Source organism: Trachemys scripta, chromosome 9 (assembly GCF_013100865.1).
Source record: "Trachemys scripta elegans isolate TJP31775 chromosome 9, CAS_Tse_1.0, whole genome shotgun sequence".
NCBI classification, from domain to species: Eukaryota; Metazoa; Chordata; order Testudines; family Emydidae; genus Trachemys; species Trachemys scripta.
Window position 1 is genome coordinate 100,864,658 of NC_048306.1, and position 21,149 is coordinate 100,885,806.

The 21,149-nt window shown below is 46.2% G+C and overlaps 1 protein-coding gene across 1 annotated transcript; it reads right to left on the reverse strand.

Annotated features, from left to right (window-relative positions):
- Positions 1 to 1,200: 1,200 nt before the first annotated feature.
- Positions 1,201 to 20,918, reverse strand: CLDN1 (claudin 1). Its single transcript, XM_034782296.1, has 4 exons — positions 20,696 to 20,918; positions 7,712 to 7,876; positions 7,038 to 7,122; positions 1,201 to 3,648 (listed from the first exon to the last, which is right to left on the reverse strand). The coding sequence occupies exons 1-4, from the start codon at positions 20,916 to 20,918 to the stop codon at positions 3,486 to 3,488; spliced, it is 636 nt and encodes a 211-aa protein (XP_034638187.1). The 3' UTR covers positions 1,201 to 3,485.
- Positions 20,919 to 21,149: the final 231 nt, after the last annotated feature.

The following is a 21,149-nucleotide window of genomic DNA, read 5'->3' on the forward strand; positions in this document are numbered from 1 at the left end:
TATGGCTAGAAAAGCATCGGGACAGATTCATTAGGGCCGGTGACGCAGCCAGGGCGCCTGCTCTGGCCCTGAGCAGGAGCAGAAAGGGTTAACGTTGCTGTCTCTGTGGGGGCGTCTGACAGAGCAGGAGGAAAGCTGGGGCTCCAAGGGAACTTGGCGCCTGATGAGTCCCAGGAGGAGAGACGCCTGCGGCCATTTCCCGTCACTGCAGCCTCGGCCACGGATGGACTTTCCCGCGCTAGAGATCGTAACACCGGAGACCAAGTCCACCAGCTCTGCTCTTATAGAAGAAGCAGATTAACCCAGTAAAAGCACAGCAAGGGGTGTGGAGTCCAAGGGCTCTGGAGGTGTCAGAGCCCAACTACGGAGCTCCCGAACTCGAGACACTGGGAAATACTCCGAGCATGGCTCTAATCGGAGAGGCCCTGGCACTGACTGTGCAGGAGCGCTGTGCCCCTTCCCTTCTCCATTCCTGCTGGTTACACCCTGTGTGCCAGTGTGCATCGAACTGCTTCTTCTCCAACCCTTCCTGCGGCGCACGGTGCCCCCAGGGCATTAAGGCAAGAGCAGCCATTGTTGCAATTGCACCTGGCCTTTATAGGGTCTGTCTACTCTGCATTGTAAACTAGGGCCTCTAGGACCTGGGCTTCTGGACTTGGTGTTTCCAACCTCATGCTTGAGCGTCCCCACTGGGCTAACAACGGCTGGACCCGGGTCTCACAGCTGTCTAACACATCCACACTGCGCTCCACATACTCTCTGGCTTGGCTCTGCGGCTTGACGCACGCCCACACTGCAAAATGACAGGGTTTGGACCCGAGTCACAGCAGGACTTGGGCTCGGACCCACCCCTGCCCAGGGTGCTAGGACCCAGGGGCTAAGAGCTTCCTGACTTGAGTCAGGCTGATTTGTGTGTGGATGGAAAGGGGGCTGGGTTCAAACCTGAGTCAGAGCCCGGGCTTAGCATGCAGTGTAGACATACCCACGGAGACCACACCGGTGGTAAGAGCGTCCTGCACTCTCCATCTGCCTGCCTCATTCAACAGGCCTCAGCCACTCAGTGACACATTGCAGTCCAACAGGCCTTACTCAGTCAGCCCGAATCCCATGGGCCTGATCTCTGCATCTCTCTCTCTTCCATGCCCCCACTCTGCCCCCCATGGTTATTGCTCGGTGGTAAAAATGAATGATGCAATTTCATTTTCTTAAAAAAAAAAAATCCATTTATTGAAAACATTGTTTAACACTTTATACAAGTTCGCCATGGAAAAGTCTGTTCCCCCTGCTCCGGGTCAGACCTGAATACACAAGAACTGAGCTCTGCTGCTGACAGACCCAGCCTGGGCTGCTGACTTGTCAAACTAGGGGCTTCTCAGGGAGTCACGCGACCCCTCTGGAAACTATAAGTGTGGGTGGGTTGCAGGACTGGGCCCAGCACTGACTTAAACCTGGAGTTGACCAAGGGGCTGTATTATTGCAGTGTTCCTTGGAGTACAGGTGTCTGTCAGGTCAACCCTGGGTCACAATGATCAAATATCCCACCAATACTTCTTATGTATTTCAACCCCGGGACTGCCCCTATTCACACCAGGATGTCAAGCAATTTGACTGCCTCTGAACATATGCCAAATGATTAGCCTGTATATAGAAGCCACCGGCTTCTTTCCTTTCAGACTGAGTTTGTGTTTCAGACTGAACTGCCTTGGCCCTTTTGGGGGATTCCCAGGCTGGATCAGAGCAGGGCCACTTAGTCCAGTATCGTGTCTCGGACAGTGGCCAGCACCAACTGCTACAGAGAAGGTGAATGAAGCTTTTCCCAGGAGTTGCTTTCCTCAGATGTGCTTTCTTGTAATGACTGCCTGGACTTCAGGCTTCTGGAGCTCTCTTTGGTGAGCTTGGATTCAAAACTTTGGGACTTGGGATATGGGCTGGATCCGTGTAGAGGAAAACAATCCAGGGTAAAAATGGCAGTGTCCTGAGCAAGGTGTATGTCTGTGGGAGCTATCCCAGGGGAATCTCTCAGGGACTGGCCCCGGGCTCAGTTTGGTTCGACATATTTATGAATGACTTGGAAGAAGAGGCAAACCACATGCTAATTCACTGACGGGGGGATGCTAAGTCAGGGAGAGTTGCAAACAGCAGCGAGGCCAGAGAAGTAACAGAAAGCAATCCAGAGAGGTTAGGAGTAAGAGCAAGACTTTAAAAATGAATTAACCAACCTAGAAATTTGCAAATGAATCCAGCTGGGGAATAGTCGGCAGACAATTAAATGGAAGGAAACAGAAAGCAGACTACTCAGAAAGCAGCCATGCTGAAAGAAGCCTACAGGCGATAGAGGACAGCAGCTTGGATTGGCGTTTGCAGGGTGGCACTGAAACACAAATCAGTACCATCGTGTGCTGCATCTGGAGAGGCATCACGTCATAGATTGACGAGGTGCTAATCCCTCTGTGCAACACCGGAGAGAACGTACCTGGAATACAGTGAATCGTTCTTGCCACCTCACTCCCAGAACTGACAGTTTGGGGACAGGGAACTTTAGAGAAGAAAATGACAAAAAAGTGAAGGAGATGGATTCTGAGAAAAGAACGTACAACTCAGCTCAGAGATGACTAAGGAGGTGGGTGGTGGATTGGATATAATAACTGATAACTAATATTTGAAAGGAGCAAACTTCAAGGAGTAGAGGAATTGTTTAAGGTGGTGTTCACTGGCATGTGTGTGTGTGTGTGTATGCATGTGCGCACATGCACACATCTGTGTGTGTTTGTGTGTAGTAGTAATGGGTAAGAGTAAGGGGGGTCAAACTGAGCAAAGTCAGATTTAGGGTAAATAACATCAGGAAAAATCTGCAGTACACCTTTGGGGTTTGCTAAATTTTGTGATTCTACAATCTTTGGTGTGCTGATCTGTACATACAAGAAAGAGGGATAAAATAGGAAGCCATAGCAAAACCATAAGACCTTATTAGACCCTCTTAGAACAGGTACTGTGGGTCAGGTCTTTCCCCTAGGTCGGGATATTTCTTCTAACACTACTTCTATCACTTTGTCTAGAAAAAAATATATACACCACACTGGACTCCAGCTTAATGGTATCAAGGGACTGAATTGTTACTATCTAATTGTTTTTTTTATATAAAGCACAAATATTTGTCTGAAAAAAGTATCACTTTCCCTTTTTCTCCCAATGAGCTGCAGGATGAAGATTAACACAAGCTTGAAGGCTGCACCTTTCCAATGAGAATATCTATGAACAAGGCTAGTGTTCCTCTTTGGGATGGGAGAGAAAGGAGGATTCATGTCCAGTAATGAAGAAAAGGAGGATTCATGTCCAGTAATGAAGAGGATTATAAAAATAGACACGTTTGCTGTAATAAAAGGAAGGCAGTATGCGGAAGGTCTGAACTCCGCTCCGATCTGATCTCCGCATCCTCTCTTTAATGAGCTTCGTCTCCGACACAGGTGGCTCCTCCTCCATCTTGATTATACATAATCCTTTCCTGCTGAGGGGGCACTCTTTGGGTAGGCACGGGTGGGTGGGTAGGAAGTTTCTCTTCGTGGACAGGAGCAGCAGAGGAAGGCGCCTCCCAAAATGGTGAGAGAAGCAGCTGCCCAGCCAATGAAGAGGGCCTGTCCAAATTCAAATCTGAGGAGAAATAATAAATAGTAATAAATATCAAAAAATCCTAGGATCAGAGGCAAAAAGACCCCCAACAAACTCTGGCCAGAGAGCCAACCAACACGCAGCACAATCCTTGTTCAGTAGAGCAACATTGGCAGTCCTAAAAATATGGAGTCAGCCCCCCCAAAATCACGAGATTGGCTTAAAAAATCATGCAATTTAGAAATAGAAAACATGTTGAGCTCCTTTTCCTTGCCTTCCGGTTTCTGAGCCTGTAGGTTACACCTGAGTCACAGGTTCAAGCCTTTCTTTGCTCCCACAAGGGCTAGAAACTTACTCTTTTTATAAAGAAAGTGAAAGTGAAGATTCTCACCTAATCACATGCCTCCAGGAGCTTGGGCTTTAAGAAAAACACCAACTATCAGGACACTTGAAACCATGAAAGTTGGCAGCTCTGTGAACTAATTTTGAGTCCTTAGGTCCCTACTGGGTTTATGGGTTTCCCCCCATGACTAGAACGTCTGTGAAAGTCATACTGCAGCGATTTCATACATCAGGGCTCAAACTGTCATCCACCCTCGATATTCTAGGGATGCCCTTTTGCTACCCAATGGCAATTCAGGTAGAAATATTCATGAGTCTGTGTTCTATTTAAAGTACTATAGAGCAGGCAGGGGTTATATAATGGCATGTGCTAAGATGGAGTTTAAGTAGAATCAAATAAATGAAAGATCACAGCAGGTGCAAGTCAACAACCAAACCTAGGAGCCATAAGTAAGGAGCCATAACCATATCTTACGGACATAGTACAAGAGTGTTTCATAGTAATGGCTCAAAACAGTTCTGCTTATCATGGAAATACTCATGCTTGGACCATTATAATGTAGCAATTTCTTTAGCGAGAGATGAGTTATGAAGGTCTTCCAAACAGGTGATAATAAAACTTTATATCACCCCAAATCATCCCGTAATTTATCTCTGCGCAATATTTGATTTACTTTGTTAGGGGCCAGGGTGTGTTGTTTATTTAGCCTCTCTCTGATTTCTCCCCTTTGAGTTACATTAATTCTAAAGCTGGTTGGAAAATGGCGGCTGCAGGGGGTGGGGAGGGGAATAATGACACATTTTGTTTCTCTTTTTCATGGATTTTTTTGTTGTTGAAAATTTTCCAACCAGCTCTTACCAACTCCTCTGGAAACAAAGATGCCATTGGTATGGGAGGGGTTAGTGACCCCGCCCCCCGCAATATAAAAGCAATATGTTTATAGAATGGCTTATCGTTGGTCTCATGTGTGGAGTAATAAGTATATTGCTCTTCGTTAGTGCCTTTCATCAGAGGATCTCAAAATGTTTCCCAAACATTCATTTTTTAAGCTTCACAGCTACATTGGGTTATTTCTCCCATTTTACAGATGGACAAACTGGGGCACAGAGAGAGGATCAAAGCCTTTCTCCAGGTCACACAGCAAACACAGTGATGGAGCTAGGAATAGAATGCCAGACGCTTATGTCACTGACCTGTGATCTAACCACTAGGCACTACTTCCTCTGAATTACAAGCATTCATTGTGTTTGTACTGCACCTAGCACAGTAGAGTCCTGGCCCATGACTAGGGCGTCCACGTACTACAATTATACAAATAATAATAATAACTTGTCACAGTTAACTCACAGGAATGGCATACTGTCCAATTCTGCAAGTCTTAACCAAAAGATTAAAGTAAAGAAGACCGTGTAATGACACTGACTTAAAGTCTTCCTTCGCTTTTACCCTTGCAATCCCACTAACAGGGCACTATTTTACCCCAGTGGTGTATTTGGCACAATGGCAAAATCTTTGTCCGACTCTTTTTTCAAAAGCTAACCAGATCAAAATAGAGTTAAAAAATTAAAATTGCTGGCGTGGAGACGGGGTTTTGTGGTGAAAATATAGACATAAAATTGACCCCGTTGTACGATTTCAAAGTGCAATTTGTCACAAAAGACTGTGAATGAGTTACGTTTCACTGTTAACTACAGATCACCAGGCTTGCCTCTTCCGGTTCATCGCTCAGTTTTGGACATTTGTTTGGCACAGGAAAACACATTAGAAAAAACCAGATCACCTCCTCGCTGCCCAGAAAAAACGGTGTACAGCAAAGTAGCTTAAAACATCAATTTGCAGAACCTATGGACGCGCGTTAGAAATAATTGGCAGCTGCGAGGTTATGAGCATCACAGAAATGCACATCAAAGGCTTCTGGATGGCATTGTTGGAATACTGAAAGAGTCGTTCTCGAGATTCATTGTTCTGACGTTTATAGCCTTCTGTGCTAGAAGCTGAGATGCTACTGCTGGTTCTGCCCCTCACCTCCTGTGCAACCCTGGGCATGTCACTGTTCTTTGCCTCAGTTTCCCCATCTGTAAAATGGGGTAATGATACTGGCTCTACTTCGTAAAGCGCTCGGAGATCTACAGCCGAAGCGCCCCGCGTAAAAGCCACACTGAATATATTTCTTTCATGGCAAAAATTGTAAAACCCCATAATTTTAGCATAATATCAAGGGACACACCATTTTCATCGCCGTTAAAAGTTGATTTAAATTTAAAATGAACAAATTTAAATTAAAAAGTGTGAGAAAAGTGAAATCAATACTCCTTATTTTACAAAAAAAATTGCTTAAAATTATGTAATGCTATTTCACTATTTGTTCATATACTGGGCTCATGCCTGGCCTTCCCGTGCTGCTAAATGGATTGTGGCTAGATCCCAGCTAGGTGAGAGGAGGGTCCTGGCATGCAAAAGGGGTTTGTGGTACAGCAAGAGATGAGAAACCAGGGTTTCAAACAACTTATAAAGCTGCACGTCACCACACTGAGCCTGGACGGAGCGAAATACATAAACATTCATGGAGGAGGCTTACTCAGGAGAAGGCTGGTTGGAGTGAGAGACCAAGAGCTTGGTTCGCCATTGACCCGTGTGTTGGCATGGATAGCCGTGCAGAGTGAGGGAACAGCGCTACCATCCCAGTTGGGCAGCATTTCACCCTCACTTTGCACAGGTGTCTCAGTGCAAGGCAGTGAGCAGCTGGGCCCCACGACCTTTTATGAGAGTCACAGAAATTACGGCTGATGCCAACATGCAGCTCTTGCGACAGGCTCTCCGTGGGCGTCAGGATCCAGCCACGCGGCTCCGGTGGCATTAGTCAGATTTAACCCGTCTAACACGAGTCATAGGACAATCACCCAAGTGCCACAAGGGCTAGGAAACTCCTTCAAGCAAACCCTGTCAGGGCACCAATAATCATCATAGCCCACTCTTGCTCCCGCTGAAATCAATGGCAAAATTCCCATTGACTGAGATGGGTCAGGCCCTGCACTGCAACGCTCGTTTGCCTGATGGTACAGTGTCATTATGCAAGACTGGCCGTTACCTGGTGTTGACGGGGGTGAAAGGGTTGTAGAAGTCCCGAGCCACTCGGTGTCCATACCAGGATGTGGCCACCAAGACAGCAAAACCTGCCAGTGAAATTCAGACAATTAAATGGCTGGTTAGTCAATAGGGAAGCCTCCAAAGAGGCAACATGGTCACAGCAAAGATTAGTACATTGAGGAACTGCAATCCTGAGAGATGCTGAGCACCCACAACTCGAAGCCACAGGCAGGACGGAGGGAGATCTGGGTGACGGGCAGTGCCATGGACCCACTCTGGTTAATTCAGCACCCTTGGACGGGGACAGCTGCAATCTGGTCCCTTTGGTGGCAAAAACCTGGCATCTCAGCACTCTTGGGACTTTCCATCCCATGACACAGCATGCCAGGACACTAGAGAACGGGGCCAGCCCAGCTACTCAGTGTAATCCTTTGAACACCGGAAATTTTGGAAAAGACCAACCAAATGAATGACTGGCCTTACGACATGCAATGTGTGTCTGCAGTTTCCAAAGGATTAATAAGTGAAGGCAACAATTATTTCCAGATGTTCTAGCACAACTAACAGGTAAATGCATTTTATACTCTCCTCTCGCCCAAAATACCCAATTGCAAAATAAATCCTATCCAGAAATGGGCACCTAGAGGCGTGTTTGGTCTTTGAAATGTTACCAACCTGCAATAAGGAAGATCACGCCCCCAAAGACAGCCATCCTCATCTTCTTCACCTCATCATCCTCCATGCATTTCATGCATTTCATGCCAGTCACAGCAACAAATATGGCAATGAGTCCCAGGAGTATGCCAGCCACCATCAGTGCCCGGGTAGCCTGCAGACTGCCTACAAGGACAAACAAAGCGTTGTGTTGGGTTAGAGTTACCATGAGGTTATCAGTGTGTTGAAAAGAACTCAAGGCACAAGGTGAAACACAAGTTATTGGACTTAATATAGAGGTAAGGGTGAAGTTCTATGGCCTGTGTTAGGCACAAATTTCTGGCCTTTCTGGCCTTATGTCATGTACTTATGAAGAACTGTCATGAATCAACTCGATCATATAAAGTAGTGGACACACAATGACAGTCCAGAGAGCTCAGTTCCTTGCAGATTTGGTCTTCAACAACTTTTGTTCCCTAACCATTTTAATTCCAATTAAAAAAGAATAAATTTGCTAGTTATCAAAGGACAGAAGTTCGGTTTTAGGCTCCAATCTGGCAAACCCTTTAAGCACATACTTAACTTTAAGCCTGGAAATAGATCCACTGCAATCAGTGGGAACGCTTTAGTGTTCAGCCCTTTTGAAAATCAGACCTCTAATTTAGGTGTCTCAGAGCTTGTCTATATGGTGCGGCCACGCACACAGAGGGCCGGGGATCTGAATTCTAATGGGGACCAATGTGCTGCGCACTAACTGGCCCATGTAGATGCTGTTGGCGCACGCTAGAAGTTCCCTTGTGCATGTTAATCCAGGACTGACTGTAGCTCTTCTTAGGCTCCAATGATGCCAAATGCCCTTTTAATTAGAGCTGATCTGAACATTTTGTGAAAAAAATCAGTTTTATCAAAACAGTTTTTCATTGGAAAATGCTATTTCGGCAAAACCATTTTTTTTCACGACACTGTTGATTTCAACATTTTGTTAGGAAAAAAATTGAAAATGTTGCAATGCTCCATCTTGACATTTTTGGAATGAAAGGTTTTGATATTTCACTTAGGAATTTACTTTATTTTGTATTTTTAAAAAGGGTCAACACTGAATGTTTCTAAATGAAAAAATCCCAAACAATTTATCCCCTCCCGCCCCAGAATTTTACTTTATGAAAAAATTTGAAATTTTCACTTTTCATGCCAGTTCAGAATGAAAAGAATTAAGATCTCACAATTTTTCGCAGGATGGAAACTCTGTTTTCCAACGAGCTCTATTTATAACACAATGTCTCTTCTCGCCAGAAATCAAGAAAATACTATTGTTGAAACATCATTTATACTTTCTGGGTAGGCAACAGCTGCTCTGCTGCATTGTTGTCCTGTATTTGTGTAATAATGCAAATATTGCAGGAATCAAAATGCAAAGGCACCAGGTGTTATACATTCCAGCATCTAAAGTGTGGGGCTATCTCATCTAATCATCTAGGTTTTCATCTGCACTCACAACCATGGGATCAGAGTAGCTGTAGTAAGAAAAATGACTATAAAAATATAAAGTCATTTCTGTTAAATATAAAGATGACATAAAAATTGGTGGAATGGTAAATAATGACAGGGACAGGTCAGTTGTACCGACCTATCTGTATCACATGGTAATGTGGGCTCATCTGAACAATATACATTTTAATACAGCCAAGTGCAAAGTATAAGAACAAAGAATATAGGTCACACAAGATGGGGAATGCTACCATGACACAGAGTAGAACATAAGGGTAGGTAACTAAATGAACATGGGCTCCCGGTGTGATTCTGTAGCTAAGAGGCCAAATAAGATGCTTTGATGCATAAGCAGGGGAATATCAAGGAGGAGCAGTGAGGAGATATTACTTCTGTATTCAGCATTTGTGGGACCATTAATGAAATACTGTGTCCAGTTCTGGTGTCTACACTCAGAAAAGGATGCTGAAAAATTGAAAAGTGTCCAGAAAAGAGCTAGAAAAAGGGTTTGAGATCTGGAAAACCTGCCTGACTGTAGAGATGTATGAAGCTCAATCTATTTGGTTTATCCAAGAGAAGGATAAGAGGTGACTTGATCATGGTCTACAAGTACTTACATGGAAAAGCGATTTTGGAGAGTGGATGGCTCAAGGCATAATGAGATCTAATGCTTAGAAGCTGAATAAAAGCCACCTGCTATGCTGACACTTGTGAGAGAGGACCAGAATAGAGCCATTTATATAACCCACTGGTCAGTATGTGACATGCTCCCCCTGTGCCAGATCTACAGAGGTTATGAGTTGGCTACACACCAGCTGTAGAGCCTGGTTCTTCATCTCAGCTTAGGGACACATGTTCTTAGCTCTAGGTCCCTGGCTCCAACTATGGCATTGGCCAGACTGGCAGCGAACCCACATCTAATCTATGTAGATTCTTAAACCATGCTCTTCACTGTAATATCCAAATTCTCCATAGCTTCATGCTGTTCCTGCAGCAAGAGGATTCTTTCCTAGCCCATCATAGCCCCTACGGGGCACGTGTCCAAATCTGGCTGATGGAGTTTCCCCTCAGAAAGCCCTTAGTCTGCACCTGGAGCAGTTAAAGACACACCAGGGGCAGATCTGTTGAGGAAGGAGGTGCTATTTTGACACTGTTTATTTTTGGATTCCAGCTGCTCTTTAATCATCATTACACCGATCCCTTTCCCAGACATCCTGGGTCTTCCCTTTGTCTTTTTCTAGAGTCTTTGGAAGATTCCTTCCTTAAAAGCCAGGGAGAGTTGGCCCTGGATAGCCCATCAGCAACCAGGGCTCATTATTGTTGCATGAGGACAGAAAGGCACCAATTTTTTAAGGCAAGTCAGGACCAGTCTCTACGTTCAACTTCTTAATGGTGTAGGAGTAGGTTGTGCCGTGCAGTGAAAAAACAAACAGATCCAGATCAGTGGGAACCGACACACCCTGCCCAAGAAAAAAAATCTCCGGCCTCTTAGGGGATTTTCACTTTCAGAGTGGTGGGGCTTAGCTGGCTTGTGTTTCCCTGACTTTCCTTAAAAGGGAAAATGCCCATCAAAGCAACACAGGTGTTTTTCACTGAGTTTCCTTTGTGTCACCATTGGTCATGGCTTGCAAGCTAAGGATGCGAGTCTGCTCTCACTTACAGCAGTGTCAAGCCAGGGTGGCTCCAATGACATCAATGGAATGTCACAGGTGTACGTGAAATCAGAATCAGGCTTTAAATGTCTATTATTATGCTATTAAACAAGCAGAGAAACTCATCATCAGGCTCAGTGATCAAGCATGGGTGATTTCAAACCAAAAGACTATTTTGTAACCCTGTTTCTCTTGGTCACTTTTTTGTATTTGTCAAGTTATGTTGAATCATTTTTTAAACGAATATTTGTCCATGGAATATAGCTTAGAAAAGACTGACACAAAAATCAGCTTGCATTAGGGCACTCATTCTGCGATAGTATCCAAGACCTACATGTGTTTCATGCTAAATTTTGTAACGTGTCAGCAGCTTTGCGATGGCCAATAGCTGAGCGCATAAACTGTGATTTGCTTTGTACGTGAGGAAAGGTTGTTTGTCAGATGCACTGTGACCATATGTCACATACCATATGTCAAGTCTATTGTACATAATTTAGGCTCATTCGGATTGTGAAAGAGATGACCCTAAAGGGAGAGAGGTTTTGAAAGCGATGAAAGAGTTTTGCAAGAGGTTCAGAACTGTGGGACGTAATCTAAATATTGGGCAATAGGAATAAAAGCTCAGTTACTTGACATACGGGGTAATAAATATAGGAAATAAGTTACAGGGGGAGGTATTTGACAGAGGAATTAAAATGATTTTAGAAGACACTGAAGGTAATTTTAGTACTAACCACAGACATAGCGTTTACTTCTGCAAACCTTAGCTGATTACCCTCGGGAGGTAAACAAGGATCACCATCCAAATTTCATAGATGGGGAAACAGAGAAATCACAAGATTTTCCAAAGCCACACAAGAAATCAGTAACCGAATGTGGGGTTAGCTGTCAGGGGCGCCTGATGCCTAGTTCATTCCTCGGGACCACACAGCCCCCATTGCTTGGCAGAAAAAGAGGAGAGAGGCACTTAGTAAAAGAGGTGGCGGCTGGGACTAGGTTCAGGATTGTTTGGCTGAACGGACTCATTCATATTCCCAAAGAGTTTTCTATTTGACACTTGCCCAGGAATCTGCCAGAGATCCATAGGAAAAGCTGCTGGTAAGGGTCAGAGTTAAGGTTAACGTTGGAACCTTTAATGTGTTTGACTTTTCAGCATTTAGGATTTTTGAACTAAAAACTTGCTATTTCTTAGCTTTATTGTTATTTTGTTCTGAACAGCATTACAATTTTAGCTCTGTTTTAATGAAGGGCGTGTAGGTGAGAGAGAGAGCAAGCGAGCATGGAGGTGGGTTGAGGTTTTGTGTTCATTTGTTTGTGTTTGCTTGTGAATATCCATACTGTCGGGGTCTGTTCTCCTCCCCTCAGATCCCTCCTGCCAAAGTGTCCTGAGGTTATTTCATGGAGTTCAACCATGTGCCCAGGAAAGGGTTTCCCCTCTATTTCAATGCCCCCGCCCAACGGGCAGAATCTTAACCACAAAGAAAGACCTTCAAGCCATTCTTTCCATGGAGAATTTCTCAGGTCCACCCTCCGTTTGTTTCATTGTGCTCCACTGACTTGAAATGGTTAAACCATTTGTTCCCCATCTCCTTCTCTGCAAAATCTGCTAATCTTAGCTGAGGTTCAAAATTGAGTCCACATGGACCATCTTCCTTGTGGCGAACCTTTGCAATTATCTAGCATCTCTGCATCCGTAAAGTATCTACTCACGTGGGCCCGTTTGGTAGCACAGCCTATTCATATAGATTGCATTTATTTGTAGTTAAGTTGAATCTCCCCAAACCTTGAAAAAAAAATCCGATATTGCAAAGGACAACAATATACAGCATTAGCTGATGTTGGGGGGAGTTAACTGGCTGGGTACCAGATGGATCAGTGTTAGATCTAGCCTTATTTAACATCTTCCCGAGCTGGAAGGGGCAGTAGTATTACCAATGAAACTTCCAGATGATATTAAACTAGAAGGAGTTGCTACTGCCAATGATGATGGATAAACAACACTGAGGGACTTGGCGAGGTTAGAAGCATGGGCAGAAAACAACAAAATGAGATTTCAGTTAAAAAAAGAAAAGTACAATCACCTGTGTGTGGGGATAGAATTCAAACACTGGTGCTCAGTTGGAAGGAATAACCGGGGCAGCAGTAACAGCTGAAAGAGACGTGGTCTGATTGTGATGGCACCTACCCGCCATTCAACCCCCTCCTTAGCACAACGCTTCTGGTTCTGTCTCTCTACCTGTCACTCTCTGTGACTGTGCCTTCCTCCCTTTTGCAGAGTACATTGACAGTGGTTAATTACCACACGGGTGTGTAGCTACCGTGTAACCAAGGTGATGGCTCAATACAGGATTATCTAAATCTGCACACACTTGAGAGGTTAGAGAACAGAGGCCAGTGACAGTCCATGATGACTGGTCTTTTAGGACAAATGTTCTGTTTACTAGAGAAATAAGGGAATGTTTCTCCATCCCTTGCTCACGCCAACAGTTCCACTGAAGTCAATGGAGGTGCAGCTGCTCTAGGATAACCAGATAGCAATTGTGAAAAATCGGGACAGAGGATGTGGGGTAATAGGACCCCATATAAAAAAAAGCCCCAAATATTGAGACTGTCCCTATAAAATCGGGACATCTGGTCACCCTAAACTGCTCAGAAACCTGTGAAAAACAGGCCACTTTTATTTAAGAGCTCAACTAAGGGTTTAGGAGCTGAACCACCAGCAGCCTTGTTTGAAAACATTGACCTTACCCAGCTGTCCACCAAGAACTGGACTGACACCAACCACAGCCATCAGATGACACCAGTATTTGGTCCCTATTATCCATTGTTTACGCAGAAGCGAAGGGCTCTTGTTGCCGTTTAGTAATAACGAAGCAGCTCTGTGAACATTTCCTAGTGATGGGTGATAGTAAGTAAGTGTAGGACTGGGTCTTGAGACTCCTGCTGGAAAGGGTTACCTTAAAAATATTGTAACTTTGTGCAAATGTTAGAGGAGCGCTCGCTGAATTTAACATGTGAAAAGCAACATCCTTTACAAAATATGCTAACACTCTGCTTCAGGAAATTTGATCTGGTCTATGGTCGTAGATTTGGACATATGAACTATATGGTGCACAATTTCATCGAAGTCCTAGATAAGATTTTTCCATGGCTATCAGTGGCTGGCATAGAAATAATCATATGAAGTTATGTGACGGCAGAAAGCTTTTGCCAGAGTAAGTCTGGGATTTCTTTTATACCTTCACATTTCAGCCTGGATTTTGTTTATGCCGCATGTTAAATAAAAGCTATGTTAGGAAAGTTACTGGCGCTATTTTTCTAAACCCTGCACCTTTAAAGCATATTTCCTTTAGAGGCGCTGTCTGTGCGCACACACATTTATATTGTGCTGGTTCTCCACACGAGCAAATCCAATCCTTGATGGGTTGTTCATCAGCTGAGGTGTCTGCATATTTTTAGCTTGAATATTTTTCTGACAATGACTGGACATTTCCCTGCTACCAGGCCATACAAGGCTTATGCAGCCAAGGGATGGCAGAGTACAGGTGAAACTGACAAGTGCTACGCTCCTCACTGTTCCTATGAGAACAGGAACTACCCATGAGTCACAAACAGCCCATGAAGTGTGGGAAATGTGTTGCTCAAGCTATTCCAAACAGCTCAGGCAGGAGTGTTCACTTCCCACTGGAGTTCGACAGAAGCCAGAGCTATCCACCAATGCCAAACCTTCAAGAATGATTCATTCAGCGAGGCTGTGGTGCTGTTGTACCAGAGCTGGTGACAATGAACCTTCTCCCTTTCTTTTATTATTGCCTTTCAAGGGATGCTTAGGAAAAACAACCCCCCAGCTTTAAGATTAGACAAAAGCCTCTCTTTGTGACAAGATCAGTCTAAAGGGAGGCTCCGCAGAGGCAAGCAGGTTAAAAAAAAAGAGGGCTTTTATCTTATGCTGAATAAATATCTAACACTAAGAATGATTCACCCAGGTAAAAGGGATGGGTGCTGAACTCCAATCAAAAGGGTCTTTGATAAAGGACCCAGACTGGCAACTCAGGCCAATGAAATTCTCTGTCTCAGGTCATACAAACTTTTGGTGGCAGAAGTGGGAGCCTTACCCTGGGTGCCCCACCGGATGTGGGTTCATAACCTGACAACTCCAATCAGAAGAATACCACCTCTAGTAATGATGAGGTACTTAAATATCCAGGGCACATATCATTTTGGACTCCCCTGACTGAAAAGGAATGATTAATGATGGTGGGTTTTGTTGTGACTACACTTTCTCTCAGCCAAAAGGCCGAGAAGTGATGCGATGCAGACACCTGTCCGCTAGCAACCACAAAGATCGCCTGGTGAAGAGATGTCCGACCTGTGAGCGACGTCTGCTCACACTGACCTGGGCCAAAACTGAGCGAGTGAGCCAGAAGCAAAAGGCTACGCAAGCCTCTTACCCAGCCATGGAGCCAGCCGCCCCTCCAACCCCTGAAAAGTCCATTCCTAAATTTGACATTGTGCTATTTAAAGCACTCTAGAAAAGGGTGCGGAGATCATGGGGGCTAGTTAGCGGCTGAAAGGTGAAGGCTGGCAATTCCACCAGGTGCGTTCAATACAGACAGAGGTAAGGACAATGATCAGCATGCGCTGCTTTATACTGTGCCTGCCCTGAGGCAGGGGAGAAGGTAGGACTCCCCGCTGTAATCGCTCAGTGACAGCATCAGAGAAAGCCTCCCTCCTGAACCAGTCCATCCACGCCGCCCCTTTTCTGAGGCCAAACACTCGCCTGGCTTGGTGGTGATTCAAGAGAGACATTTCCTCCATAAAACATGGTAACTGTTCCCCGCTGCAGGCTGAAGAACACTGAGCACATGACCTCTACAGCCACGTAGGAGACGGCTCCGAGGCCAGGTTCTGCTGTCAAGCCAATGCCTTGTGACAGAGATTTCAATCCACTCTGCGGCAGCCGCGCCTCCCACGGGCGGTCTCAGTGGTATTCCGTCTGGCTCTTCATCTTCTCAACGCTATGTGCAAACGTTAACCAGTCCCCACAGCAACCACGCTATCCCCATTTTACAGACGGGGGAAATGAGACACACCGGGGCAAATTAAGCCCGAACCACAGGAAAGCACAAATCCCATTGAGCTGCGCCTGCTTATTCCAGAGCTAAAGATAACAGAGAGGTGGGTGACTTGTCTAACTCCATCCAGCACACTAGGGGCAGAGCTAGGATTGGAATCTGCTTCTGCTACTAGTTCTAGGCTCAGTCCAGCAGCTCCCCCAGTCAAGCATCATGGTGCAGCACTTATGACCTGACAGTGAAAACTTGTCCCCCCCCTTCCGCCCCACCAGGGAACAGCCTCAGCGAGGATGCTGGGGATGCAGGAAGAGAGGAGTTTGCACAGGACTAACGCTGCTGGGCCCGGAAAGCATCTTAGTGCTTGTTTGTTTTCTGGGATGGGGCGGGGAATCCACACGGCTTTGGCCATTAAGCAGCAGCCGAGTCTCCACTTGCCTGAAGTGCGGCGCCTTTCCCAGCGGCAACGCCCCGCAGGGTGATGAAGGGCTTGGATGGGAACAGTCCCGACAAGACACGGGAGGAGGAGCGAGAGAGTGCGTAGGTGGGGCTGAGAACTGGCAGATGATGGTGCCAGGTGTCCCACTTCATTGACGCTCTGGGCTGGTTCTCCCAGCTCTGACCCAGGTGCCTCCGTCGAAGGCAACGGGGCTACTTGAGAATAAAACTGCCACAGGCGAGAGGCGGCTCCGGCCCTTGAATTCTATTGTGCCATCTTTGCAGCAGACGAGCACTTCCCATCTCACTGGGAACTGGGCACGGTGACCCACGGGGGCTACGGGTTGGAACAGCTCGGGGGCTGCTCAGCGATGTTCATTGCCAAGCTTACATTAAAGTGAATGGAGATATCCTATCTCCTAGAACTGGAAGGGACCCTGAAAGGTCATCAAGTCCAGCCCCCTGCCTTCACTAGCAGGACCAAGTATTGATTTTGCCCCAGATCCCTAAGTGGCCCCCTCAAGGATTGAACTCACAACCCCGGGTTTAGCAGGCCAGTGCTCAAACCACTGAGCTATCCCTCCCCCCATCCCTTCTCTTTAGCCACAGGCAGGCCTGGGCGTGGGGAAGGGTAGAAAGTGCGCTCTCCCTTTTCCAGCAAAGAACGCGCTTACAAAGAGTCCAGCATGCACCAAGCAGGTAAAAGGACCTTATGGCTCGATCCCGCTGTCCTCATTCAGGAGAAAATCCCAGTGATGTAAAGGACTCTGGGGGTCAAGAGGAGTGTCCCCGCAGTATGGCCTGTAGGGCCGTCCGTTAGGCGTTTAGCGTGTGATCGAACGACACTGAGGGCTCAGCCCTGGGCCCCAGCACAGCGCCCCCCACTGTCACAGAAGAACCATTGCTTGCAGAGCAGTAATCGTCAGCTAGTTACAAATAAGTGGGGCCAGATCCTGTGGTCGTTACTCAGCTTGTAAGGAGTCAGGCGATGCCTGTACTCTAAATTAAACCCTCCTGCAAAAGCGATGGGTTAAATCCAGGCTAGTTCCTTCAGGGAAATCTAAGCTTTCCAGGAGTCTGTACAATCCCCAAACCCCACTAGCCCCCCCTGTCCCCAGGGAGCTAAATAGAAAGGGGTGGAGGCCTCAGCTATGCACAAAACAAACACTGATTTGAAAACGGATTTGGGTGACACGGGCCCAAGGTTGGTATGTAGCCGCGCCCCCATTTTCCACTGCCCCACACCCACTAGTATTGCACCCACTTTGCACATCAGAGTGACAGCACGTATACCCACAATGCACAGCAGTAAACGATTGTCTAATATGCACACTATGGGGTGAGGTGGGGGGGGTGAGGTCTCAGGGCAGGGGAAAGCTGAATGCACAACTGAAGGTGGATACTAGTAATTAGGGTGGGTCATTGCAAGCCTGAATGTCCAATGGCAGCGCCCAGGGAGCGAGGTGGTGACTGACTGATTCCAATGAACCTGCACTAACACTTCTAATGATCCCTTTATGGAGTCTCCGTGGAAACCTGCATGCGGGCTCCTGACGGAGAGGACAAGCCGGCGTTGTTGTTATGGTGTTTCACTGGGTTAATCACAGCTGGAAAAGAATATAAGGAGCACGACAGGGCTGGATCCAAAGCCACTGAAGTCAATGGGAGCCTTCTTTGTCAACTGTTGGGAATCACGTCCACCATGATTGAATTGACCTCATTAGCACTGATCCCCCACTTGGTAAGGCAACTCCCATCTTTTCATGTGCTGTGTAGTTACACCTGCCTACTTTCTTTCACTCCATGCTCCCAATGAAGTGAGTTTTAGCCCACGAAAGCTTATGCCCGAATAAATTTGTTAGTTTCTACGGTGCCACAAGGACACCTCACTGTTTTTGATCTTGGTCGCAACTGGAGGTTTTCTATTGACTTCAATGGGAGCAGGATCTGGTCCTAAAAGAATGTTTTCTGCACAAACAATAAGAATCCCACCTGACTAATGACTTGGTTAAGTTTTAGTTTCTGTAGCAGAGGTTGAATTGTGGGAACAGACAGAAGTGCTCAAATTACTGCAGTTTCCCCCTCCCCAGTGAGAAGTTTAGGCTGGAAGCATTTTGCATAAAGGGGGAAAGGTTGGAAAGTATCACCTGTTAGCAAAACAACACAAGGCCATTTGTCAGCTGATTATATAAACAGTTCCACTCAGCTCCAGCTAATCAAAGGGGTGGGGTTGTGGCATTTCACCCTCTTTTCCAGACAAATCTCGCTCGCGCCCTCAGGCCTTAGGGAGGTAGAACTCAGTGTAAGATCTTGTTTATGCTACAAATTTAGCTCGACCCAACTACCACCACTCAGGGGTATGAAAAATCCACCCCCCTGAGGGCCACAGCTATGCAGACCTAAGCCCTTCCATCCTCCTAGCTACAGCCACTCATGAAGGCAGAGCTCCTACCGTGAAAGAAAAACCCTTTCCATTGCTACAGTGTCCGCAGGTTTGTCTACACTTAAAAAGTTAGGGCAATGTAGCTATGTCAGTCAGGGGTGTGAAAAACCACACCCCGACCGACACAGGTCAGCCAACTAACTCCCAGTGTAGACGCAGCTATGTCACCCGAGGAATGTTCCCATTGACGGAGCTGGCCTTGTTTGGGGAGCTAGTGTTCCTATACTGATGGAAAAACCCTTTCCACTAGTGTAGGCTGCATCTGTGCTGTGGGGTTTCAGTGGCACAGCTTTGGGGCCGTAGCTATGGGTCTGTAGCCCCTGTAGCACAGACAAGCCTTTAGTCAGCGGGAGTTTTTCCTGAAAAGATGGACCCTGGATCAGCCTGTATTTCATCAAGAGAGCTGTGGTCTACACTTAAAATGTAGAGCGATCTAGCTATAGCACTCCGGGGTAGTGAAACTGATGAAACTCCAGCGTAGATGAGACTTCATTGAGAGTCAAGGGTGCTCAGCGCTTCCCTGGAAGGGCCAGCACCCTGCTGGCTCAGGCCCCAATGGAGGGGTAAGGACAGACACAAGGATGTGACTTGCATCTGAAAGGATTAAGAAACTGTTTTCATTTGAACATTCCCAGGGGATCACACCCCTCTCTGTCATCACATCAACTCAGGCTGTTTACTTAGAGAAATTTGGAACTGACACAGAATGTTCTGTTCAGGGTTAGAAGAACTTTAGAGTCCGATTCTGATTTCCAGCCACGCGGGTGTAAATCCAGAGTAATGGGGCTGCTCCCGATGTACAGCTCTGAGGGATTTAGTGTGTCTCCTAGCACGTTATCTTAGCTGCTTAGAGAACTGAGAGTATTCAATTGATGTAGGGAGTTTTTAAACCTCCTTTTCCTAGCTTGCTATAAATAGGAAACTCCCTGTCTAAAGAATAGGATAAACAGCAGAAAAACTTGGGCAGATTCCTCTAGAGCTTCAAATTCCTTCCTCCCCCACCTTGGCTCATCACTAATTCCGTCTTGCTGGATTTTTCTGTACTTTCCCCTGAAGCAGTTGTTTCCCAAAGCGCTGATCTCCCTGTTCTTGGCATGTTTCACTCACTGAGCTCACAGACCTCATTCATTAATTATTGCTTTTCCACCTCCAGTTTCTGACTCCTTTGTCAACGTCTGGGACACAGGCCCAGTTCTACCAGCCCCCTCCCCTGAGCTATGCGACTGCTTCGACTCCAAAGGAGCTGCTCACAGTCACAGTAGCACCCAAGGTGTCCTGTAGAATCTGCAGAAAATGGGCTGTTTTGCCCCTCAGAACCAAACCAAAAGTGGGGTTACTCATAAGAGGAAGGAATCAGCAATCCCGCACGCTTTACAGATTCATAGGAGCTACTTATGAAAACAAATATTTGTTTCTTTTACAGATTGGTCTTCTGGCAACTAACCCAAACTATGAAAAATTAAAATCCAATAGGAAAAGGCAGCGAATCACGGTGGCAGATTTTCCCTTCCCTTCCCCGTCTTCCAAAATAGATGAGTAAAAGCAGAATAAGACACCAGGTAAATTGAAAAAAGAACGTACATGCGTAGACTGAAGGCAGCTTATGCCGAAAAAAACTAGTTCTACTGAAAAAAAAACCCTTTCCCATGTAGACAAGGCCTTACCTGGAGTAACACAGTGAATCTGACTGAAACAACTCTATAGTTACTATCATGTGAGAAGAGAATCAGACCCATTGTGTAGGGAAAGATCTATCTGCCCCTTCAGTGGCACCAGCTCAATCTAATCTACCGCGATGAAAACAAAATACAAGAAGCGTTTGTGTCTCCTGGCAATGCTTCCCCTGGCCAGGGTGAAAACGCAGAACCAACTGGCATAAGAACAGCGCAGTTCACAACCTGGAGCTACTTACCCTCCAGTTTGAGCAGGGAATCATACACCTTGCACTGCATCTGCCCCGTGCTCTGCATGACACACGACATCCACAGGCCCTCGTAGATCGCTTGAGCTGTCACAATGTTGTCCCCAGCATAAGAGGACATTTTCCACTGGGGCAGGGCTGCGCTGATGATGGTGCCAATCCAGCCTATGAAAGCAAGCACGAATCCCAGCAGCTGCAGACCTCCGCTGGCCATCTCTGCGCCAAGAAGGCTATTGCTTGCAAATAGCTTTCAAAGTCTCCAAAGGGTCCCTAGATATTAAACTGAGCTGCCCAGGACCCCTAACGCTGCAACTGATCTGCCTGCTTCCCACCTAGAACTAGTAACAGCAATGTGAATATCCTACAAACAGTCTTTCCTTTCTTTCAGTTCTTTTATAATCCAGGAGCAAGAGGCATCAGTGGTGCTGGCTGAGAAAGCACCTGA